Source organism: Peromyscus californicus, unplaced genomic scaffold (genome assembly GCF_007827085.1).
Source record: "Peromyscus californicus insignis strain IS unplaced genomic scaffold, ASM782708v3 Scaffold_3__1_contigs__length_106647218, whole genome shotgun sequence".
In the NCBI taxonomy this organism is placed as follows: Eukaryota; Metazoa; Chordata; class Mammalia; order Rodentia; family Cricetidae; genus Peromyscus; species Peromyscus californicus.
In genome coordinates this window covers 60,081,088-60,106,320 of record NW_026294551.1, presented here as the reverse complement: position 1 = coordinate 60,106,320, position 25,233 = coordinate 60,081,088, and the positions used below count along the sequence as shown (strand labels likewise).

Below are 25,233 nucleotides of genomic sequence, written 5' to 3'. Positions count from 1 at the left end.
AGAGCCTCTCTCGATTGTTCCCTCTACTCTAGGCTCCAGTGTACTCTCTGTCTCCTGAGCTCTGGTATGGTCCACGGTGGCCCTCTAACCTGGCAATTTTAACTTATCATTCTTCCCTCTTTTTAAATTGTTTCAATTTTCCTTCACCAGAGCATTGTGTGTGTGTGTATGTGTGTGTGTGTGTGTATGTGTAGATACTGGGTGGGTGCACGCAGAAGCCAGAGGATTTTCTTAATTGTTCTCCATTTTATTTATTTATTTGTTTGATTGGTTGGTTTTTCAAGACAGGGTTTCTCTGTATAGTTTTGGCGCCTTTCCTGGAACTCACTCTGTAGCCCAGGCTGGCCTCAAACTCACAGAGATTTACCTGCCTCTGCCTTCCGCGTGCTGGGATTAAAGGCATGCGCCACTGCTGCCCCATTTCCATTTTATTTTTTGAAGCAGGCTTTCTCACAGAACTGGGAGCTGAGCCCCAGGAGTCTTTCTGTTTCTGCCCTTCCCAGGGCTGGGGTTACAGGCGCAGTGGATCAGTGCACCTGGCTTTTAAGTTGGTGCTTGGAATCAAAACTCAGTTCATTATGTCTGTGCAGCAAGCACTTTATGGACTGATCTCTCTCTCACTGAAGCATTCTTATAGTAAACTCCAGATAAGACGCCATTTCAGTCTTCACTACTATAAACATCTGGGGCTGAAAAGTACTTGTATGTTTGAATCAGGAGGTTCCGTTTTGGTAGGGAAAGACATTGATTAGAAGATTCAGTGGTCCAGGGGTTTTATTATTTATGAAGTCTTATTTGGGAGCAAGCTTTGCAGCGGATTTGTTTGGGGACTAGAGTTACTGCAGATTCAACTCAACCATCTACCCTTCTTTGGCTTTGCTCTAGAGGAAAAAGGGAAGAGTTCGCTCCAGTGTATTTCTGAGATGAATAAACAATTTTCTGGAAAAGCGGGTATATTCAGACTGGGAGACGACCCGTGCCACCTGCTGCTGAGCCTAGATGATGTCCAAGTCCTGTCTTCTGGGTCCAGCAAACATCGGGACTTTATACGTTACCTGCCCCTCCACCTCTCCAAGTACATTCTAAGTATGTTGGGCAGGTGAGGGGACTTGGCAGAGATTCCCCAGGTGGGCCCAGCTCTGGGGATTTCTGGGTCCATCCTCTTTCTTTTTCTCCCAGGAATGCTGGATAAGAACAGTCTGAACAGGTGTTCTTTTGTGAGTCAGCACTGGGCTGCTCTGACCCAGCAGGTCAAGCTGGACCTGTCCATGCACTCCTTCATTCAGAACCAGATTTCTCTCCTGCAGGTACTTTGGGTCTGAAAGGGGTGTGTCTGGGTGTGAAACTTTCTTTCCATAGGAAGGTTGAACATTTGTGTCTCCCTGGTAGACCCCCAAATGGCTTCCTATCCACACGGGCAGCCACTCCCTGGTGCTCCGGCCTCCCTGTGGGTCAACATCTGTCTTTCCGTTGTCAGTGTTGTGCTCAGTAGGGACAAATACAGAAACCTTTCAGGTGGTGGGATGGTTCAGTGGGTGGAGGTACCTGCTACCAAGCCCGATGACTCGAGTTTGATCTCCTAAACCCACGTGTTGAAAGGAGAGAACAAATTCCTCCGAGTTGTACTCCGATCACACATGTGCTTGTGTAGACGTGCCCATTCCCTATATACACATACACACAAAATAAACAAGTGGACAAAAAAAATCCTTTTTAAACAGAAATCTTTCAGGAACACAGGGCCTTCCTGACCCTCCGAGGGCTGGGGCTCCAGCCCAATAGCGAGTCGTGTGCTTGTCTAGCGTGTGCGAAGCTCTGGGAACTTTACTTTGTGAATGTCATTAACTCACGAAGGCATCACCTCACCTAGTGGAGAGAACACAATACTTTGCCTTTTCAAGAGTATAATCTATTGCCATTATCTACTGTGAAATTATCACACAGTAGATCTCTTGAATCACCATCTCTAGAATCGCAAGATCCCAAACCGAACCACACTTGAGAGGCAGAGAGTTCTCCCTCTGCACAAAGACTTATAGTGGTTTCTACAACCAGAAAGCCACCAATGAACTTCTGAATCAGCTTCGAGCTACCCACTTACTCACAAGGCCCAAACGCAGTGGGTTTAGGTGACCAAGAAGTTCTCTCCAACAGTAAGCACCCGAGCATTCCCACCTTCGTTCCTCACCTCAGACCTAGCCCTGAACCCCGGAGTTCAGGCAGTGCCAAAGGGAGAGAGGCAAGCACAGTTAGCGGACCACTGTCAGGACTGCTCCCCCCACCCCTGGGCCTCCCGCCAGGCGTTTGGCATTCGCCATCCTTCTTGATTTGTCCACACGCAATCCTGGTGAAACTGGCCAGTCTTGGGCCTTCAGGGTTCGATCATCTTCAGATTTCATCAAGAACTGGTTTCCCCCCTTTCTCCTGGAGAGTAGAAATGAAGAGGAGTCATTTCGTGTGTGTGTGTGTGTGTGTGTGTGTGTGTGTGTGTGTGTGTGTTTTAAATATGTATATTTAAGGCTGCGGATACAGCTCAGTAGTAGAGTGGTTGGTTCAACCCCCAGCACCACAAAATATTTTTCTTGAGATGATAAATATCATTGTATGTATTTATCATGTAGGATATGATGTTTTGAAGTATGTGTGCATTGTGGGATGGTTAAATGTCACTAATGAGTGAATCACTTCACCCTGGAGAGAGAGCACTCAGCTTTGCATTTTCAAGAATACAATATATCTTCATTAGCTATTGTGAACTTACCATACAATAGATCTCTTGAACTTCCTCCTGTCTAACTGTAATCATGTGCCCTTTGACCACCACCTCTGCCCCCTCCCCACCCAGGAACCACCTTAGTCTCTGGTGATCACTATTCTTTATACTTTTTTTTGAGATCGCCTTTGTTAGGTTCCACACAAATGAGATCATGTATTTGTCTCTATGTGCCTGGCTTATTTCACTCAACATAGTGTCCTCTACTTCCATGCACATTGTTGCAGATGATGGGATTTCCTTCGTATTTATGACTTGTCATGTTCCATTGTGGGCATGCACACATGCACACACAGGGGTTTTTTCTTTATTCTTCTTTAACGGATATTAATTTTATATTTTAGCTATTGTGGATAGTATGATAATAAACACGTGAGTACAGATGTTTTTCTTTCTTTTTTTCAAACCACACAGGGATCCTATACAAGGGGAATAGATCCTAATTATGCCAGCAAAGTCTCTATCCCAGTTCCTAAAATAGTCAATGATGGGAAGCGTTCACGGTCAAAAAATCAGAAGTGGAAGCTGAGAACAAAGGTGGGTTTCATGGCCGGGGTAAGTAGCTGAAAATGTGATGTTCCTGTTGACCACGGAAGGTTAACATCCACAAACAAGGACAGAGGCTCCTGGGAGGTACCACTCTCTGAAGGAGACGAAAGTTCTGTGTTGTTGCCCACATACAAGTCATTCCTTCTACATAAGCCTTGACATCATCCTCCGCTGGATGAGTGGAATTCATTGGGTTGTCCTCTCAGGGGTCTATGTCAATGGCTTTAAGTCATCTATGGCAATTTCAGAGGCTGGGAGCAGGGTCAGCCACGCCTCGGACTCCCCATTGTCCTAGGAGTCCACACACCTCAAGGCTACTTGGGTCGGCTGCTTTGGATTGAGAAGGGCATGTAAAGAGAGCTAATGCTTGTCTAGAATGCCAGATTCCTTGCCTCACTACTGGGTTTGTGCTGCTGTTTCATGGAGGGGAGGATCAGTTACCTATAGCTCTCCTCATCAGCTCTTAGGCATTAATTAATATAGAACAAAGGGAAGAAATTGGAGCATTGTGCATTTACTATCTAGGCATTGTAGGTACCCCCAAGACCATGAGACTTCTAGTCCATCCGCTCTGTTGAGGTTTCATTTATTCTGGAATCTATTCAGTTGGTACTAAAAGGATACTTTAATGAGGGGTGGTTTGACTTGGGTGCCCATAGGGAACCTGTGGAGGCTAATTTAGAGAAGGTTTACCCCATGTGTGTGTAGGGCCAGGCAGAGAACACAGAGAGGGGGTGGCCTGTAAAGGATACTGAGACTGATGAACTGAGAGGCTGCTGCCCTCCCAAAGGCCCGGTAGCTACGCAGCTCCAGTTAATTATGCCATTGAGGACTGTGGAATTTGACTTCCCAGACAATTTGAATTTCCAGGAGAAGGGAAAAATCAGAGTTATGTGAAATCTCTTGTATTGCCAGATGTGGTGGCACACAGCTGAAATCTCAGCTGAGGCAGGAGGATTCCCGAGGCTACATCGTGAGCTCCCAGCCAGCTTGACCTGGCTCAGAAACAAATACAGAAACAAACAGATGGAACCTCTTGTCTTTTTCAAAAATGATAGGTGTTTTCACAAACTTCGTAAGCTAAGAAAAGACATTTGTGCATCTTATTTACCTGCAAGTTTTTATCTCCAAGTTGGTTCATCTATCTGTTTTGTCAATAAAGAAACGGAGGGTCAGGAAGCTCAAGGGACCTCCAGCCAGCTGAGTGACAGAGGCACGTGTTAAACACACACACACACACACACACACACACACACACACACACACACACACACACACACACACACACACCTTTCCTAAGGCTCTTTTATGTCTTACAAGCTCCATGGGCCCTGGAGACCAGGCAGGTTTGCAGATTCTTCTGGAGCAAGACTTTTAGGTGAGCATCTCTGTGTGGTTAAAGCTCAAGAAGCGTGGGCAGTGGGGCGAAGGCATCTGAGCAAGAGTCCAGGACACGGAGGAGGAGGAGGACGCTAGGTCTGAACGAGACTTCCTGTCTGGCGCAAACACGATGCGGCTTCCCTCTCGCGACAGTCTCACTTTCTTTCCTACAAGTTGGGCGCGTCTGCTTCCCAGCCTTCCCTGAGGGCTGGGGAGAGGGACGGAAGTGGAAGTTCAGTTCAGTCTTCTACACCAGAATTTTTCATGCCTGGCAGGTTGGAGCCATTCAGAAATGGTGTGGTGAATGGCTGGAGGGAAGGAAGGTGGGAAGCGGGAAGGAAGGATGGAAAGAAGGGAAGGGAGGAGAAATGAGACACACAGGGCATCACCCCTACTGAGACTGATAAAACTCATTTTCCCTCCCCGAGTCTCAGATATGTCACCTGCAAGGTGATGAGAGTACTGTGCTAGCAAGTGGTCTGCTTTATGAGTCAGCTGCAAGGACAAGGTCGGGCGTCTATGAGCACTGGACTCAAGTGTACCAAGTGCAGCACAGTTTCACCTGTGGTGGATGTTCTGGTGTGTTCTGTGTTATTAGGTACCTGAGCTAGAAATACAACATCCCGATTTTGTGAGATGATTAGTCAAAGGCAGCTGTAATTTGATCTATGACCATGCCTCGGTGAGCATGTCCTTGTGAGCATGTCTGTGTGAGCTTGCCTGTGTGAGCATGTTCATGCAAGCATTTCTGTGTGAACATGCCCATGTGAGCATGTCTGTGTGAGCCTGTCCATATGAGTATGTCTGTGTGAGCATGTCCATGTGATGCAGTCTGTGTTGAGCATGCCTGTGTGAGCATATCCACGTGAGCATGTTCATGTGAGCTTGCTCATGTGAGCTCATTTTCAGTAAAGTTGTACTCCAGGCAGCACTTGGGATTCAGCCATGAAAGTGCATAGAGCTGAACTGTAGAAAATTCAGAGGTGAAAACATGGATTAGTACCCTTATCTTAGTGTTTTCTCTCACAGGTAACGTTAGGGTCTGTTTATGGGCCTCTCCCCATCAACCCCAAACAGCAGCTATATCCTTGAAGGGAAGAGTCCGTGGGAGATTGGGGATGGGGCGGGGGGGGGGGGGGGCAGTGCATCTAGGACTCTGGGTGAAGTGCGTGCCACCTTTGACTCCAACGATCTCTTCTTTAGAATGATTACAACTTGTGGAATGCATACCAGAACCAGGAAACCCAGCTGGTGCAGATGGAGGAGAGGAATGTTTTCTGTGGCACCTACAACATCCGCATTCTCTCTGACACGTAAGCACTGGCGTGAGAAGTTAGATCTCTAGAGACCTTTGAAGTACTCCAACTGGCACTTTAGGCTTTTCTAGACTTGGGAAGGCAGAGCTCCTCCACTTAGGCCCCGGGGTCTGAACTAGCTAGCATAAGATCCTGTGTGAACAACAAATCTACACCATTCTCTGAGGCACAGGACACCCTCATTAATTTTAGATATTCTGACCAAAAACAAAAACAAAAAAAAAACTCTTTTGTATAGATGACTCACGTGAAATCTTTGGTTCTTTGAAATTTCACTATTGTCTTACTCCAACTTGGGAGCTAATACATGGAGAAAGGTCCTATAAATCCCAGCCAGTGTACAGAGAAATAAAGTCCCCTGTAATTGTGCCACCAAGAGCCAGCCACCATTAATATTTGTCTCAGGTAGGGTTCCTGTCGGTGTAAAGAAACACCATGACCAAAAGCCACCTGGGGAGGAAAGGGTTTACTTAGCTTACTTATCCTGAATCATAGTCCATTGAGGGAAACCAAGGCAGGAACTCAAACAGGGCAGGAACCTGGAGGCAGGAGCTGATGCAGAGGCCATGGAGGAGGGTCACTTTACTGGCTTGCTTCTCAAGGCTTGCTCAGCCTGTTTCCTTATAGAACCCAGGACCAGCAGCCCAGGGGTGTCCCCACTTACAGTGAGTTAGGCCTTTTTGAATCAGTCACTAATGAAGAAAATTCCCTGCTGGCTTGCCTCTGGCCCTGTCTTATGGAGGCAATTTCAGGTGAAGTGCCCTCCTCTCAGATGGCTCTAGCTAATTTCAACTTGACATAAACCTAGTAAACACAATATTGGCCTCGAACCTCCAGAATAGTGTCTTTGAACACATAGCACGTACTTGAAGGAAATGGGATTATATTATACATTTCTGTAACATATTACAGCAAAGCATTCTGGTATCTATTTTAAATATGAAAATGTATTTATAATAATTGTACCATGTGACGTCATTTGGATGTGCCACAAGCAGTCTTGCTTATTTATTTATTTTGGTAAGGCTGGGGATGGAACATGGCACCTCACACGTGCTAGGCCTGTGGGCACCTGCCCCTGAGGCATAACCCCCGCCCCAAGAAAGCATTTTAATAGTTTATGTTTTGCCGTACTTTTGGCCTAGGTCCTTTCTCTTTATTCACAAGGTTCTGTAGAGGCTGCCTGTGTTTTATTTTCAGTCTGTGTGGGATAGTTTTACTAACTGTTTGGTGACGGCTCCTCTTCAGATGTGTGTGTGTGTGGGGGGGTGTTGCCCCATAGATATGACACAAGGAATCAGGAGATAAATACCAAGAACTTCTCCTCGTCAAAGTGATTTTTGCCTTCCTGTTTGCTGTAACATTGCCTCCTTACTGTGCGGCCATGGTGTACTTGATGACAGTGTCCTCTTTCACAATTAAGGATGTCTCTACTTGGACAAATTATTTGGTCCTCCTGTTCATAATACCCAATCGTATAATAGTTTTCTGGTTGGGAAATCAATTCCTCTCACCTGGCAGTAGACCGACTGTAAAGCTCACAGTGAGCAAGGGCTACATCACATTCTTGTTTATTGTCGGTGGTACTTATTGGCATGAGCTCCAATCCTAAGACCCGCTCCTTAGATGCTGGCTAAGGGGAAAGACAGGAAGAGAAAATTTAGTGCATATGGGACTTCCCATATTCCTCTGAAGTTGTCTATGAGAAACCGATTTCCATGGTCAATTAAGTTTGGGAACTGTCACTCAGTCTAGTCTACTTTTGGGGCATTTAGCGTGCGTGCACGCACACACACACACACACACACACACACACACACACACACACACACAAACACATTATAAATTTACCCATGTCTTCAGGGTTTTATCCTCCTTGACATAGATTTCTGTGGTATGAGGCAGGGATCATCAGGTCCCATTATCACTTGGCCTTGCCTTCTGAAAGTCCCTACATTTCCTATTATTCCACCAATGCAGGCAAAGTAAGGTGTTGTGGAAGCCCAGGAAGACACTAACTCTTCTTTCCTATAATCCATCCCCTCCGCATCCTGAAACCCAGGAAGGACCAAAACAGAATCATCCACTATAACGGGGGAGATCTGATGGCTGTCTCATCCAATCGGAAGATCCACCTTCTGAACATCATGGAGGCCAAGGAGTTGCCCATCGAGTTCCGAGGCCACGCTGGCAGCGTCAGGGCTCTCTTCCTAGCTGAGGAGGAGAACATTCTCTTCAGTGGGAGTTACGACCTGAGTATCAGGTGAGAGGCACAAGGTCATGACCCTTGTCCTGCTTAGTGCCAGCAAAAACGAGGCTTTTGTGAGAAGCACGCATGGCATGCTTCTTCCATTTTGTATTTATTTACAGGTTATCTTTTATTACATTAGTTTTAGACTGCCTATAAAAGTAAATATTTTTGCAAGATAAAACCCACGATTTTATTTATGGTTTAAACTTTGAAATAGATTTGTAAGTTAGCAGATGTTGGCACTGAAAATCAGAAATTTTCTTTCTTTTTTTTCTTTTCTTTTTTAAAAAAATATTCTTAAAGATGTAATTTATATTGTTAAAAAAGTAAATTCCTTCAAGGGAAATCAGTTTTTTTAATGGGTGTGAAATATAATGTGGAAGCAAAATCATGTTTAAATGGTATATATTCATATATTTTAGTTTTAGAGATTTAAAAAACTTTAATTTTTATTAAATAAATTTAAAAAAATTGTGTGTGTGTGTGTGTGTGTGTGTGTGTGTGTGTGTGTGTGTGTGTGTGTGTGTGTTTGTGCCTATGGATGGGTATATGGACATGAGTACCGTTGCCCTTGGAGGCTAGAACAAGGTGTGGGATGCCCGGGAGCTAGATTTACAGACCATTGTCAGCTGTCTGCTGTGGGTGCAGGGAACTGGACTTGGGCTAATGGCTGGGTCATCCTTTCAGCCATTTTAAAGAATACAATGAACACTCCTGCTCAGACCAGGAAAGAACCCTTCCCTGACCTCTGAGTCATTTGTCTTTCTTTTTCAGACGGGGGTAACGTTGCCGAAAGTTTTATATTGATTATTCTCTTGTATTTCTTCATAGCTTTTTCTTCTTGTTTATATATTTTCAAAAATAGTATCTATTTACTTGTACCCACGTTTCAAGTCAAAACAAATGGAGCTGTACTTTGAAAAACTTGGTTCTTGCCCTGGATTGATTTAAGAGTCCCCATATGATGTGTACAGCAGTCATAGCGTATTTGTGTGGCGGCACAGTGTTTCACTGGGTGCATATTTGTGTTATTTCTGGTGTTTAGCCCTAGAGTGCTGCCGCAGATGACCGTGACTACACCATCTGGTGCCTGTGTGCATGAGCTCTGGGTTAGGTTTTTTCTTAAGTGTCTCGCTATGTAACCAGGCTAGACTCGTACTCAAGGCAACCTTCCTGCCTTAGCCTCCTGAATGCTGGGACTGTAGGCATGCGACATCCTGTCCGGCTTTGTGGTGTTTTCCCTAAAGCCCTATCTTGTTCTACTTTTGCCTTTCACTTTCAGATCTCCAGTCTACCTAAAACTCATTGTTATGACCTCTTATTGTTTTAAGAGACTCTTCATTTGTGTCCCCAGCTGTCCCAGCACCACTTGTGAAAAAGAATGTCCTCTTGTATGGCTGGCTGTGTCCTAAGACTCGCATCTCTATCTTGCCATTTCTGGGCTCGAGGTTCTACTTCAGTTTTCTTTTTGGCTGTCTTTGCTCAACAATGTTTTAATGACTTTGGTTTCTTAAAACTTTGTATCTGGTAGGGCAAGTCCTGATCTCATCCATCCTGTGGCTCTTCTCCGACTTGGGTTTGGTTTGGTTTATTTTTAGTATGTTTTTGGGCATTAGGGAAAGGGAAATGAGCTGCCTGGAACATTCCAGTTCACACCATCCGATCATTATTGGTCTGCACAAGGCTTCATTTCTGGTTTTATTTATCTGTTACTCTATCTCATCTCTACCTCTATCTCCCCTCCCACTCCTCAGGGTGCTATCTAATCTCTGGCCCTAGCCCTAGTGTTAGGGACGGAACCTAGGACTTCCCAGATGCAAGGCACTGAGTAGAGATGCAAACCCCTCCTAATCTTTTTCAATGTGTATCCACCTTTCTCTCTGAGACAGAGTGTATTACTGGCCTAGAACTCACCTAGCAGGCTAGGCTGACTGGTCAGTAAACCCCAGGGATCTGCCACCTCCCCAGCACTCACACTACAAACACAGATCACCATGTCAGGCTTTGTATTATGTGGGCTTTGGGGGTCAGAGTCAGGCCCTTGCCTTTCTTACTGAGTTATCCCCCTAACCCCCTTCTTTGTTCTGTTTAAAACTCCTTATAGCAGTCTTGTGCGCTCTTATTAAACCTCATAATTCTACTTGATTCTGAATGCCATCAGAGCCTTGTGTTTTCAAATTGGTTATTGATAGAGGAATGGTTTTGAGTTTTGTAAGTTGATCTGTGTCCAGCAGACTTGCCCACCTCTGTTACTAGTCCTAAAGTGCACACAGTGCTGATTTGGATTTTCAGTGAGGATGATTTTATCAGTGCTAACAGTGATAAGACTCTGTTGCCCACTAACTATCTAAAGAAACCCTATACAGCAGGATCCTCTGGACCTTCAGAAAATCTCTAAACCGTCCCCCCATTTCTGCAGATACTGGGATGTGAAAACTGGGGCTTGCGTACGAAACTTCTATGGTCACCAGGGGACAATCACTTGCCTGGATTTATATAAGAACAGGCTTGTATCTGGAGCAAAAGATGGACAGGTGAAAGGTGAGAAATCTGACTTAATTTTCTTTCTTCCTCTCCTCCCTTTATTTTTCCCCTCCTCTCCACCTTAGCACAGGGTCTCCTGATATATATAGCCTGGGCTGCTTTGAACTCATGATCCTCCTATGGCAGCCTCCAGGTTTCTGGAATTTCAGGCACATCCACCCCCTCAGCTTGTGCTTCACTCGTTTCTATAACTAGTCCTTATATATTTGTCTAGCCATTTATACATCTGTCAATCTATCCATCCAATAACACTTCAGAATCCCCTGCCTAGGGAATGGCACCACCCACAGTGGGTGGATTATCTCACCTAATTAATGTAATTAAGATAATCCCCAAAAGACATGTTTGGAGGCCCATCACCAAGGTGATTCTAGATTTTATCAAGTTGATAATTAATAATTAACACTACCATCACAACCACTGAGACAGAAAATTAGCTACAATCAGAGCTACAAAGAGAAAAAGTAGGGATTTGAATTGAAGACTGTCTGACTCTCAGTCATGTGCTTCTAACCGCATGCAGTGTTCAAAAGGAACATAGAAATAAGAGTAAATTAGGAAAAACTCCATCAGCAGGACGCCACTTGGGTGTGATCTTAAGGATGAGTGGTTTCATAGGCAGATAGTGGGAGATGTTCCAAGCAGAGTGATCAAGGACAGACAGACGTGTGTGAAGATGAAGAAGACTGTACTGAGTACCTCTCATTGTCTGTTGTGGGTGGACTGCTGTGTGCGGTATTGGATAGTCTTGTTTGGGGACCAGTTATAGAGAGCTTTCTGCATCGCGATGCAAAACTGAACCTTAAAGCCACAGGTGTGTTTTCACCCGTGGACCCGACACGATCTGATATGCACTTTAGACAAGAACTCAGATGAGTTTGGAAGACCTTGGAAGAGGGTGACTATGTGGAGATGGGGGACAAATGAAGACACCTTGCACCCTAGAAAACTGCCAGGGTGCCTTCAAAATACTTGAGGAAACTTAGGTGGATGTAGCTTCATATTCAATGGCCCAGGTGAGAGACTTCCAGAGGGGAAATCGCCAGGACTTTCTCATCAACTGGATCTAAAAAGAAGGCTATAAAAGCAAGTAATAATGCCATTTAAAAAAAAAAACCCAGGCTGCCAGGCATCTAAAAATACAATTCATGGAAATAACAAAGACTTATGGGGGAGAACAAGGTAGGGAGGAAACAGAGAGGAGGTCATGGGTTCCGTTTCAGACATGTCAAGTCTGGCAGGCAGGGCAATGCCCAAGCAAAAAGGTTTACACCCTAATGCTTGGAACTGGTGGGGATCCTATCTTGTGCTAGGCTGTGATCCCCCTAAAAGCTCGTGTGTTGGGAGCTTGGTCACCACTGTGGCAAGTGGAAGTGACACAGGACCTGATTGGGAAGTTTTGGGGCCAACTTGGGGCACTGGCCACAGAAAGGATTATGGAATCCAGTGGCTCTCTGGCATCCAATTCAGCAATGTTCACACACACACACACACACACACACACACACACACACACACACACATGCATTTCCACCATGATGTGATACAGCCAAGAGAGCCCTCCACAGAGCTGAGCTGATGCTAGTTGGCACCATACCCTGGAACCTTCAAGCCTTTGAGCTGAATAAAATCTTCTCTTTGTAAATACATACGTCAGGTATTTTGTTAAAGCAACGGCATACAGACTAAAATGTCTTGGGAAGCAAAAAAAAAAAAAAAAAAGGATTTTTTTTTTCAGATATGATTAAGTGAATGACTTTAGGATGTGGAGATGATTCTAGATTATTGATGGTGGGCCGATGTATTCACGTGGAAAGCACACATACAGTGTGAGGGCTCACCTCACAGAAATGGCCAACGGAACCAGAGGCCCCGAATGCCTGGGTTTTAGTTCTCGGCTCTCTCGCTTGGTCCTTTTCTAACTTGAAGTCCCTGAACTCTAGGCCTCCATTTCTTCAGCTGCACAGGGTGGAGTAGAGACAGTGTTTTGCTCTGTGAGGGTGAGAGCAGACACTTTAGTTCCTTGCTCGTTGTGAACGCTTTGCTGTCTCAGATACGCCACCCCTCTTAAGTGACTTGCTCTTCCACTTCAGGACAAAAGCACCTCTGGGGGCTGGTGAAGTAGGGCTTTCAGCATCTATCCCGGAATTTGTGGTCCCCACCTGAAGCATCTGGTAGCTCTACTTGCTCACATATCCACCCCCTCCCATCTCCACCTAACCGCAGCTCTAACACAGTAGCAGCAAACCCACCCTCATCTGTGAAAACGATGCCCCAGAACCCCAGGGTCCCAGTCAGAAATACCTAGAAAAGATGACAACTCACCTTCTACTGATGGAAGGTGTGGGCCAGGAAGAGAGCTCTTGGCAAGGGTCATGACACTAGGTATGCTTTGGTTTTCATGAACCATGTTCAACAGCAAGCCCAATTCAGGCTTATCGCACATCGGTTGCCCAGCATGGCAATTCCAAGGTAGAGTTCCAGGGTCAGAGTGAAGGCCTTCCGCATTGCTGGTTTTCCCAAGGGTCTGTTGTCAGGGGATTCTGTCATTGCTGGTGAGTCTGGAGGGGTTCCAGCAAGGTGAGGGTTTCTGGGGAAGATTCAGTCAGCTAAGCAGCAGAACGTCACTGTAACCTTCTCCCCTTCAGAATGGGACATAGACACAGCGAAGTGCCTGAAGACATTTAAACACAAAGATCCCATCTTGGCCGCCAAGATCAGTGAGAGCTATATCGTGAGCAGCTGTGAGCGAGGCACAGTCAAGGTGTGGCATATTGCCACAGCTCAGCTGCTAAAGGTGAGTAGGCAGTGAGTAGGAACATTGGTGAAGAGTTACAGCCAGCAACCAGGGAATCCCAGAATCACTCAAGGAAGGGTCTCCAAAGACATTCAAGGTAGGCCAGGATCATAGGTTCCACCCCCACATCATGCTCCACATTATCAAACAGTGGGTGGATGAAGGCTGCATAGATATGAGTCCCAGGGCCTTGTAACAGAGGCAGAGGTAAAGTACCCTTTCCTCTTCTGGAATATCCTGCCATGGCCTGAGGGGTGGTCAGGGGATGAATACATTTTCCCCCCAATAAATTAAAATTATTTTCTCTTTTTCTAAGGAAGCCCCACCACCAATTATATCAGCAAAAAAAAAAAAAAAAAAAAGAAAGAAAAAAAGAAAGAGTGTTGGAAAAGTAGTTTTTGTCTTTACTAATGATAAGAGAACACTCGACATCTTGAAGGCCGTTAGAGGTTGTCTTAGTCCATGTTTTGTTATTCTAACATAGAAGTTTATTTAGCTCCTAGTTCCGGAGGCTGAGAAGTCCAAGAGCGGTGCTGTCATCAGGTAAAGGCCTTTGTGATGGGCCATGCCACGGTGGAGAGACAGAGAGAGCATGGCAAAGACCACTGCTCTTAGAACAAAGTCTCTCCTGGGACAAGCTACAAGTCTGAGGGTTCAACTTCCAACACCTGAATTCTGTGGGGTGCATCCAAACTCCAGCATGTGTCCACCAACATTCTTGCTGGATTTGGACTCCTGGGTTTTAGTGGGTACTGGGCAAGATCTGGCTTGTGCCAGGACCACAGGACCACAGTGAAACGTAGGATGTTTCCACCTCAGTCCTGTCGTTGTGGTTGAGCCTCGGCTGCAGGCACAAGAATGCCCACCTCTGCCCTCTGAGTCGTGGCGAAGAGCTGAGGATGACGGCAGAGAAGAGGGATTTCAGGCCTCTCTGTGCTCCAGGGAGACGGCGCCTGTCCCAGCCACGGACCTACCAGGACAAGAACTTAACGTACTCACATTTCTCCTGAGTGGGGAAGGGCCTGCTGCCAAGAGGGAGGCCCAGGCTTCTCTGGTCTTAGAGGAGAAGTTAAGTCAGCTGAGGATTATCAAATGAGGGGCAGTCACGGAGGCGTGGTGAGGGTCCGAAAGTGGTGGCATCTTTTCTTGCAGACTCTCACTGGGCATGAGGGAGCTGTGAAATGCCTGTTCTTTAACCAATGGCATCTTGTCTCTGGAGGTGCTGATGGCCTGGTCATGGCCTGGAGCATGGTGGGAAAGTATGAGCGGTGCCTGATGGCCTTCAAGCATCCTAGGTAGGTGCTGGGGAGTGGAGTGGTGACTGTGGCCTTCCCTCCTTTTCCTAGTACTATGGAGACAACAGTCTTCAGTGGATGGGTCCCTCTGTGTACTGCTGCTCTCCTGGCCCTTCTTTTCCTCATTTCACTCTGCTTTCTTCCCATCTGCTACCCATTTCTACCACCATCCTTCCTTCTGAACAGTCTTTCCTACCCTAGCTTGTTTCTCCTGAGAAATAATAGCACTAGATACACATTTTGAGAAGTTGTTGGGGAAAATGGGGTGGAGTGAGAGTAGGTCTCCCTATGTAGCCCAGGCTGGCTCTGAATTGGTGAGCTTGCTTTGGCCTACTGACTGCTGAGATTACAGAGAACACGTGACACACGACAGAATCACATCTGTTAGCTATCTGGCGCACTGACGGATTGTTCCAAATAATGCCAACTCTAAACTTAGAATTCCCGAACTTGGCCTTTCTGCCAGGAAATGTGCTCACAAAACCTTAAAATGATCCATGTGTCAAAGTTTTAAAAATAACAAAAGACATTTTAAAAGTTTATACTTCAAAGTCTGGGGACTGAGCTCTTCTCCAGGATTGCAAATGGCTTTGTTTTCCATTCCATTTCAAATTCAATGCTGATGCCTGCTGGGTGCCTATTAAGAAGTTTTCTGAGGTCACAGCTGGGCTCACTTGGAAAGGCTATTGTGGCCAATTAATGATTCCGCTGTGCCTACAGTTTTATAGACTACACAGATAATGCTTTTCACCCTCAATGCATTAAAGTGCCAGGAAACACAATACTGTGTTACTTGATTAAAAGAGCAAGTGGATTCCCTAGAGGGATCTATCTGAGGATAGCTGTTTAATAAGTCAGGCTCTAGATTTCCTGATAGTCATCATACACTGGCCTTGTGAGAGGTGTGCAAGATATGCGTATACACGGGTATGCTCTTTGTGGTACATGATGAGTACGTTATTAGCAGGTGAGTTGCCGGGAAATGCCTATGCTCAGTGAATTGACCTAATCTCCAGAGAACTGTGAGCAAGTCTTTTAGTGTAGCACCTAGACAATCAAATTGCTACTTCAAGGAGAAAGTCAGCTTTATGATGTCTCCTGAAAACGATTAACTATATGTTTTTTACAACCTTCTAAACAGCATCCAGTAAGACTTAATGACTGGAAAATAATGGTTTCAGCAAACCTGACAGTTCGGTTGTCATCTCTTTAACCCATGGGCCTTCTGTCTGCTAGCAGACAACTTCAGATACCGCTGCTCTTGCTGGATATCACCACCAACATACCATTCATATGTGTTATTTAAAAATTTTAAATTAGATTTACTCACTTTATTTTATGTGTGAGTGTTTTGCCTGCATATAAGCATGTGCACCATGTGAACTTGGTACTTGGGGAGGTCAGAAAAGGGTGTTGGATCCCCTAGAACTGGAGTTATAGGTAACCACATGTAAATCATCATGTGTGTGCTGGGAACCAAGCCCAATTCTCTGCAAGGGCAACAAGTCCTCTTCTTCATTGAACCACCTCTCCAGCCTCATATTGGTTCTTGATACCTGGTGTGGACACAGAAAAACCATAGCTACCTGGAGGATGTGACTATAGCTACCTGGAGGATGTGACTATAGCTACCTGGAGGATGTGACTATAGCTACCTGGAGGATGTGACTATAGCTACCTGGAGGATGTGACTAACGCTTTTGTTTTGAGGCCCCTCCAACCCTCTGTAATGGTGTTAGCTAGATACAAGTGCTCAAAAATATTTGATTGGCAGCAAGCATTCATTCAGAGATTGCTTTTCTGGAGAGTTCTAGTGATTGGATTGATACTCATCTTTTGAATATGGTAGACAGTTACTATGTTAGGGTCTGCAGATCACCCCACAAAAGACCACCACTCACCTAGACAAAAGCAAGAGTGTTTATTTCTCAGAGAAGAATTCCTGCATGCCGGGGTCAGCCACACAACACAATGGTGATGACCCCCAGAGAAGCTCACAGGCTCCTTTTACAGACAGCCAGGAGGGGATTAGGTCATCCTAAACAGGACTGGCCAAGCAAGCAGTGGCCACACTAACATGTTTCTGACTGGCTGGGGCTGTAAGTGCTGAATCACGCCTGGTGTGAAATATCTTCCTCACCTGCCTAATCAGAAACAGAAGCTGAGACAGAAACAGAAACTAAAACTTAACTGAAACTCAGGCCTAGCAGGGGCTGGGCCAGGAGACGCCCACCATGGTGCTACCATGGCCTCTCAACTATCTGGGAGAGGAGCTAGAGAGAGGCATCTCCTTTTTGAGTCCCATTATGTTTTCAACTAAAATTATGATTTTTGATTACAGTGTGGGAGAAGAATATGGGAGAAGAAATTTGAGCATGGAGAGTTGGTTTGACAGATGGTGATCTTATTCTCTGTTTTTTTTTAAAAATAATCTTCAATGTTTTTTCCACAACTCATACCATAATTAACTTTTTGCAATTTATAATTGAGACATAGTTTTCATGATGTAAAATTCACTACATTAATATGTAGCAGTTTATAGTATATTCACAATTTGTACATTATCTCCCCATAGAACTTTCCATCTGTCAGCAGGAATGTCCCCTAGTTCCTTCCTGACATTAGTTTCTTGAACCTTCTCTCTTCTTTTATTTCCTTTTCAGTGCTAGGAGTTGAGCAGGGCCTCATAGCCCAGGAGTTGAGCAGGGCCTCATAGCCCAGGCAAGCACCCGGGCCACACCCATAGCCTTTCTTCTCATTTTCTTGTCACTTTTAGTAAAGTCTCATTGTTGACTGTCTATCAAGGTCTGTTGATCTTTTCAAAGGATTAGCTTTTGGTTTCATGATTTGCTCTATGTCTTTAATTCTCAACCTAATTAACTTATGCTATCAGGTTTTACGATTTCTTGCCTTCTGCTTGATTTTGATTTGTTTTTCCTTCTCCTAGTTTTAAGGTAAAGGGGTCGATTACTGATTGGAGAAATGTGCACATTCGTAGTATAAAATTTTCCCCAGCATTATTTTAGCTGTTTTGTTTTTAAACCAGGGTCTTGTTCTGTAGCTCAGGCTGCCCCCAAACTCAAAGTCTACTACTTCAGCCTCCTGAGTGTTGAGATCGCAGGTATGCTTTGACATGCTGTATTTTCATTTTCATTCACCTGCAAAATATTTTCTTATTTCCTTTCTGATCTCTCCTTCGACCTGTCTTAGTACGCTCTCCCACCTGCACAGAACATCAAGGGGAGCTGGGGGCAGGAGCTCAAGGCTCTCTCAGACCTTTCCTGAGCATGAGCTGGACAGTGTGGATGTTAGATTTTGGGGGATATGCTGGAGATTTTTGAGGCCCCTGGACCTCTCATTCCCTGGCGTTTCCTGACTTCTTAGTTAGTGTATCATTTGCCCCAGTGACTTTCTAGTTCCTCAGGTAGCAAGAGCCCAGTTATCCACATGAGACTTTCCAGCAAATGCCCCTCGGGTAGCAGATCCAGCACTGAAAGAATTCTTGGTAACGAAGACAAAGCTTTTGAGGGAGTCTTCCAAGAACCCTTAGACAGTCCAGATAACTCACCATTAACACAACCTGTCTGCTTCTTTCTTGTGCCAAGAATGTGGCTATTTTTTCCCCTCACTACCACTCAAGTGAAGAATGGACTAGAGTCAGTTGACATGGCACAAAACACGCCATCCTTACCTACTCTAAGACCATTTTTCGTGTTGAAATGCTCCTTAGGCTGCCACAAACTTTCTGCAATTTTCCCATGACCCTGAAAGAGTGGATTCTGACAGTTTTTTTCAGTTTGTGTTGCTGTTCCAGAAGGGTGGAATTTTGTAGTTTCCATCTCCACCATCTTCACTGATGTTACTCTCTGAGTAAAGGTCAGAAAGAGCAAAGCAGAAGACATCTTCTGGGCAGATAAAACCCGAAAGGAGTCTGAGCTAGTCTAAGACCCATAACCATCACTGAGTCAGGTACTGGGCAAACTTTAAAAAAAAATCAGCTAATTAAATTGTCGCAGAAATTATATGAGGTAGAAATGACGATTCCTTTCAATGGGGTGTGAGGTGTGTATAGGGGGGGATGTGAAGGAAGACTGAGGCTGAGGTGCTTCCTCAGTGATGTGCAGCAAGTATGTGGTAGCATCAGGTTTCATGATAGATGTCTGACTCTGAAGCCTGTGTGTAACCATAGGCTATACTGGCACAGGTTAAACTACCAAATGTCACTGGAACCTGGGGGAAGTGTAGGTCCAGCTCAACAAAGTCAAGAAAGACAGTGAGGCAGACCCTTTTGCATAGGACATCTCTGTCCCAGTGCTGGATAACTGCAGGGGCAGACTAAGAGGTGCCTAAGCTATCGAAGCACCGGGACTTCATTGGATGTTTAACTATTTGAATAAAAGCCTAGTTTGATATCTTCCACCTCCACCTAAGGAGGAATCCAAGCCACACTGGCCTCATGGCTGTTTTTAGATATCCCGAGCATGCATCTGCTTTTTGAGATCTTTGCTGTTTCTCTTTTGATAGTTGTTAGGTCGCTGAAGAATCTTCACCTGGCCCGGAGATCAACCAAGGTTAAAGTCCAATAGGGTAGACTTCGTTCTTTTAACATTTCTGTAGCAATGACCACACTCTGAAGATATAAGTCACCTTTAGAATAACTATATATTTAAGACCTACTACAGGCTAGGTACTGTGCTTTGTGTTGAGCATTCGGCGATAAGTATGACATGAGTTGTTCCCAAGAGAATCTGTCAGTGTATGTGAAGTGTGTATACATATGTAGTGGGGAGGAAATGGAGAGAACTCTGTTTTGTTTTGTTTTGTTTTTCTTCTTGTTGTTGTTGAACAAAGTGGCAGATGAATTAGGCCTTGGCTGGCGATTTCTCATGAATTGCTCAAATGAACCACCCAAAGCTGGATGGATTGTAAAGGAAAGTGTCTTATTTAACTCACAGTTTTGGATGCTCAAAGACCAGGCAGCCCTGTCTGTCCAGCCTGTGGTGAGGGCCATGTTGGTGGCATCTCAACATAGTGGCGACCCAGGAAGGACTGAGTGTGTGAAGTGGCCTTGCTTTCTAACAATGCCTTCCTCAGTTACTAACTGGAGATGTGTACAAACTGCCAGCTGCATCCTCCTGCTGAGAGTGGGGCCTCCAGTGATTTAACTAGGTCCTGCCTCTTCAAAATTTCTCTTAACATGGCTACCCCAGAGACCAATATTCCAGCACATGAACCATGTGGGGATACACATGACCCATACATACGCCATAGCAGATCTGGGTGGGTAGATCATAACCAACAGGTTTGCTTTGCATGCAAGATCTAGCAAGTTGATGTGATTACATTCAACTAATCAACGCCATCAATAAAAAAGGCATTGTATTTGTCAGAACTGAATAAACCAACTTGAACCCTGTAGTTGGGGAAAGGCTGTTTTGGAGGCCTCTCTCTGGGTTTTCCCCTGGTTCCCTCCTTGCCTATTGGCCATCACAAAAACACAAATCTCATCCCAACGAATGTATAATTTTCTTTAAGGATGTTCTTTGTTGGAAGGAATGAAAGTCACTCATTAAAGACCGAAAAAGAGAGTCTATACATTTAAGACATCTGTTCATATAAAACTAATCCTTAGCCTTATACTGTTCTTTCTTACATAACAACACTGTTCTAAACTGGATCAAAAACCAACTCTCAGTATAAAAAAGTAGCTAAGACTCAAATTGCATGAAAAAAATAAATGGCCATCTGAAGTATCAACCCTCTCTCCCCAACTTCCCCCTTACAAGCCTGAAGCAGCGTCCTTTCTCCTTGGCTGACTGGAGGCCTGGGACTAAATTGCAAACAGCTGCAGGGCAGGGATGGGATGGCTGATGGTTAAGGATTAAAATCTAGAATTATAAAAGATGGAAACAGTATCTCAAAGATAGACAAGGCTCCTATCTCCCAACTGCACACAAACACTACAGACCACGAGCAAATCCCAGAGTCTTCCAGACGGTGGGCACTGCCTGTTTGTTGCTCTGTTCCCTTCCAGGGAGGTGCTGCAGGTGTCTCTTCTGTACCTCCGTGTCATCAGTGCCTGTGGAGATGGCAAGATCCGCATCTACAACTTCCTCAATGGGAACTGTCTGAAGGTGATAAAAGTCGATGCCAGAGGTGACCCTGTGCTATCCTTCTTTTATCAGGGCAACAGGTGGGTGGTAGGTAGGTGTGGAGGGCGGAACCATGAACAATTCTGTGTGGTTTGCTTTTTCCTCCCCTGGGACTCTGGATTCACTGGCAGAGCATAATAGGCCATGCTTCCCTCCAGCTTGGCTAACTGGCCTTTGCCCCAGACTTAGTGATCAGGGCACAATTAGAGCTGTGTTTACTCTTAAGGGTGTCATGATGCCCAGCTTGGATGATCTCCTTTGGGTTTGAGTAAATAGAAACCTGGCAGAGATTTCTTAACAGAATCTGACTCCTCAGACTCCATTTCAACATTTCCAGGCCAAACAAGATGCTTTTCTAGAGTTTACACTACAAGTTCAAGTCTTAAAATTACAGTATTTAAGGAGGGAACACACACACCCCCGCACACATGCACACATGCAAACTTCAGTTTCTTCGTATAGTTTCAAGAAATCTAGACACACAAAGAGGAGAGCAGCTTACTTTGTGCAAATGAAAAAAAAAGTGAAAGAAATGAGTGGGAGATGGGAAGTGTGCTGGGGGTGGAAAAAGTGAGTTCCAGACCTTTGTCCCCTGGGGAGTGACAGAGAGAATTAGAGGCAACAGAAATCATCATGCTTTATAAAATGTCTCCATTATGTCCAGAGGTCCTAGAGGGTGCTGTGCAGCCGGTGGGACTTTGTGTGGGAGCTCAGCAGAGGAGAGGAGACTTCCCCATTGACAGTTTTTATTCCAAGGATAAAAACAGAAACACTGAGTCTAGACACTAAGCTTAAAAAGAAGAGTGAATTTCCAGACATCTCCCTGCATAGTACCTAAGCTTTTGTCTTGGGCATCCTAGGTATTTGGCACTCCAGAATTAGCAATTCACTGAAAAGGTATTCCACCCTGAGCAGTGAAGCCATCAGAACACATGTGTCCCTTTCATGATTAATTCACAAAGAAAAGAGTCACAAAACTACCACCCTGAACCAGCCCATTCCTGCGGTCCTGGGCTGGCCCCAGCTCCCCGAGCCTAGGGATCCGGTAGAACACAACTGCAATGTATGCTTTGGTGGCCTCCATGCTCCTTTTGTGGACACTCTCATTTTGGTTCCAGGATGGTGGTCCAGACGGACAGCAATATCCTCATGTTCCAGTTTGAAAACGTAAAGTGGCAGTACAGCATGGACAAAAACAAAGCAAAGAAGAGTAAGGATAAGGAGGAGGAGAGGGAAGAAACCAGCATTGGGGATGGGCATTCCAAGTCCAGCACTCAGGTTCAGAGCCTGAGAGATTCTGTGTCCAGTAAACAGACTATGGGCCAGGAATTCTTATCAAATAAACAGAAGTCTCAAGTTCATCTGAAGCCAAACAAGAAGGTCTCTTCAGGTAAAACATCAAGATCATTGTGATTTCAGTGACAATCAGTGGGGATGTGCTCTCTCTCTCTCTCTCTCTCTCTCTCTCTCTCTCTCTCTCTCTGTGTGTGTGTGTGTGTGTGTGTGTGTGTGTTAATAGAGTCAGGGAGGGGGGAACTATTATGGATATTATGGACATTTAATTAAACTATTACTTATTATGCCCTCAGGGGAGACACAAAGTTACTATACACAGGAAATTGTTCTATACAGAATGTGTTATCATTAGACTCCTAAGAGAGAATCTGTGCACCTGAAAATGTTAATTATAAGGCAGGTGTGTGTGTGTGTGTGTGTGTGTGTGTGTGTGTGTGTGTGTGTGTGTAGTTATGTAAGTGGGGGTATGTACATGGTACGATGCTATTTATGACATCTAAAGAGCAAATCATATGTGGGTTAGACTAGCAAGACTCCTTCATGCATGAAGCTGGACCCAGGACCTACAGAGAACAACAACAGGTCGCCTTCAAGAACATCACACTGCAAATGACCAGTTAATTCTGGAGAAACTGGGAGTTTCAGATGCTTAAAGCTTGATATTCTGTAGGAAGGGGAGCCATGATGGAATCCAGATCTTGGAGCCAGGCTGCTTAGTGCCAGCGACAAGGATCATACAGTGGTATCTTGAGTAAAAACCAGTTGAATTATTGCTGTATTCCCCACTACTCAGGTCTAATCAAATTACCTACTGACTGTGGTTTCTTTTTCAGTCTTAACCTAATCATGTTAATAGAGATTTATGACCAAGGAAAGCCAAAGACAGCCCAGAGGGAAGGCAGGAAGAGAGCTGGTGATGTTGGGGAAGATGGGCTAGAGAATCTGGAAGCAAAATCTGCAGTGAAGAGAAGATGAATAGTGATATTTTACTTTGAAGAAGAGCTAAGGTCCCTCCTGCACCCAATCTCTCTCCTTGTTTTTCATCCTAAACTTCTGCTTCTTTGGGAGTGGTGCAGTTATGCTTTCTGCAAAGAAGAACTGGCTTCCCACTGGTTCCTACTGAGAGGGATCGGTTTCTTGTCTCTTTACTAACTCAAGGCTATGGAGTGGAAGGCTTTCTAAGCGCCTCACCTGTTTCTTGTCTCTGCCTCCCAAATGGCCTCCTCTTTCATTGTCATTTGGATTAATGGGCACATCAGAAGAAGGAAGAGGGGGTCAGGCTGGTTGGAGGGGATTCTTGAGAGAGGAGAGAGATTGGAGTGTGTGTGGAGAGGTGTGTGTGTGTGGGGGGGGGATGAGTGTGTATGGGTGATGTGTGTGAGACAAGCAGATGAGGGAGAGATAGGAATGAGATTTTAAGAAGTACTTTTAGATATCATGGCTGGGATGCCTCTGATGGTTTTGAAAGGCATTGGCAAACTTTTCAAATGTTTTTTTTCTAATTTTTTGATAGTAGTAATGTTCCTTTGAAAAAAATCCCCACACAGACTGGTTTCAAAGTGAGTCAAACGATTAAGATTTAATGGTCTACCCTAAACATGGGCATCTTACATTTGTGCATACATACAGTTGTACCTACAGAGTGGAGTCCTAGGAATAAAACTGCTGAGCTAAAGGGCAAATGCACTTAAAAACTGGAGAGTTATTGTCTGGTTGAACTTAAAAAAAAAAAACCCTGCAGAATCAATTTATACTCCCATTAACACTGTAAGTGCCCTCACCACATGTAAGCCAGCTCTGGGCATTGCCTATCTCCTCATTCCTGTTTATGTGATGAATAAAAATGGTATTTGCATTTCCTTAAGGTTCATTATTAACAAATAAAATGTCCATCAGAGTAGACAATGGTAAATAGTAAACCCAACCTATCACTATTGATATTATATAACAGCCAAGATTCATACCATGAAGATCTGTATGTGTATCAAATTGCAGATCTAAAGATATATTACCATACCAAAACAACAATCAGAAAACCCTACCACAACAAAATCCCCAGAATAATGAAAAAGAAAAAAAAATTCCATGTTTCCTGAATTTGGAAGGAGAAGGGAAGATTCTGACAACCGAATTATCCCAGTGTTTTATGTTTTTATAAAACACTGTTTAATTAGCAAAGCAAATATCAGGAACACTTGGAGTTTCACACTACCCTCATCTGTCCCTTTTGGGACACCACCCAATGGCCAAAGGAAATTATATGCATAATACCTGGTTGCTGTTCCTTTCATGGCAGAACTTTGGATTGTTGATAAGCTTCAGACAGGTAACTGATTTCTCCTTTTCTTGACTCAGTTATTTTTGAAAACAAGGACCTTGTTTTTCTGAAGGGACTGAAAAAAGGCAAAATGAGAATGATATAAGAGATCTAGGGGCTGGAGAGATGACTCATTAGTTAAGAGCACTGGCTGCTCTTCCAGAGGTCCGGAGTTCAATTCCCAGCAACCACATAATGGCTCACTATCATCTCTAGTGCAATCTGATGCCCTCTTTTAGCATAAAGTCATAGGGCACTCATATACATAAAATTAATAAATACATCTTTAAAAACAAAAAAAAAAACCCCAAATGTTTAAGAAAAAAAAAAAAGACAGAGATCTAAATCGATCCAAGAGGACATCTTTGTTAACTGGATGGTCTTAGATACCTCAACTATAAAGTGGTTTGTAGAAAGGATTCTGTCGTTCTGGTGAACATTTCCAATTCATAACTATTGGTCAGAACATTTTGGCGACTCCTCTTTAGAAATCTAGTTTTAGCCATGCTATGATACATTGCATTAGGTAGGAGTGACATTCTTAGAATCTAGGCCTGATTCTG

General features: G+C 44.5%; 1 protein-coding gene across 4 annotated transcripts in view; it reads left to right on the top strand.

Moving 5' to 3' along the window:
* Positions 1 to 25,233, top strand: part of Fbxw10b (F-box and WD repeat domain containing 10B) — a 30,987-nt gene that overhangs the window by 4,504 nt on the left and 1,250 nt on the right. The window contains exons 3-12 of one of the 4 annotated variants that reach the window (XM_052757054.1): positions 886 to 1,086; positions 1,180 to 1,307; positions 3,188 to 3,310; positions 5,906 to 6,015; positions 8,081 to 8,281; positions 10,689 to 10,810; positions 13,462 to 13,610; positions 14,763 to 14,905; positions 20,940 to 21,098; positions 22,176 to 22,447. In XM_052757054.1, coding sequence (XP_052613014.1) covers positions 886 to 1,086; positions 1,180 to 1,307; positions 3,188 to 3,310; positions 5,906 to 6,015; positions 8,081 to 8,281; positions 10,689 to 10,810; positions 13,462 to 13,610; positions 14,763 to 14,905; positions 20,940 to 21,098; positions 22,176 to 22,447 — 1,608 coding nt within the window. Of the gene's footprint in view, positions 1 to 885; positions 1,087 to 1,179; positions 1,308 to 3,187; positions 3,311 to 5,905; positions 6,016 to 8,080; positions 8,282 to 10,688; positions 10,811 to 13,461; positions 13,611 to 14,762; positions 14,906 to 20,939; positions 21,099 to 22,175; positions 22,448 to 25,233 lie in introns of those variants that run through there. The other 3 variants (XM_052757058.1, XM_052757057.1, XM_052757055.1) reach the window with 3 other exon arrangements.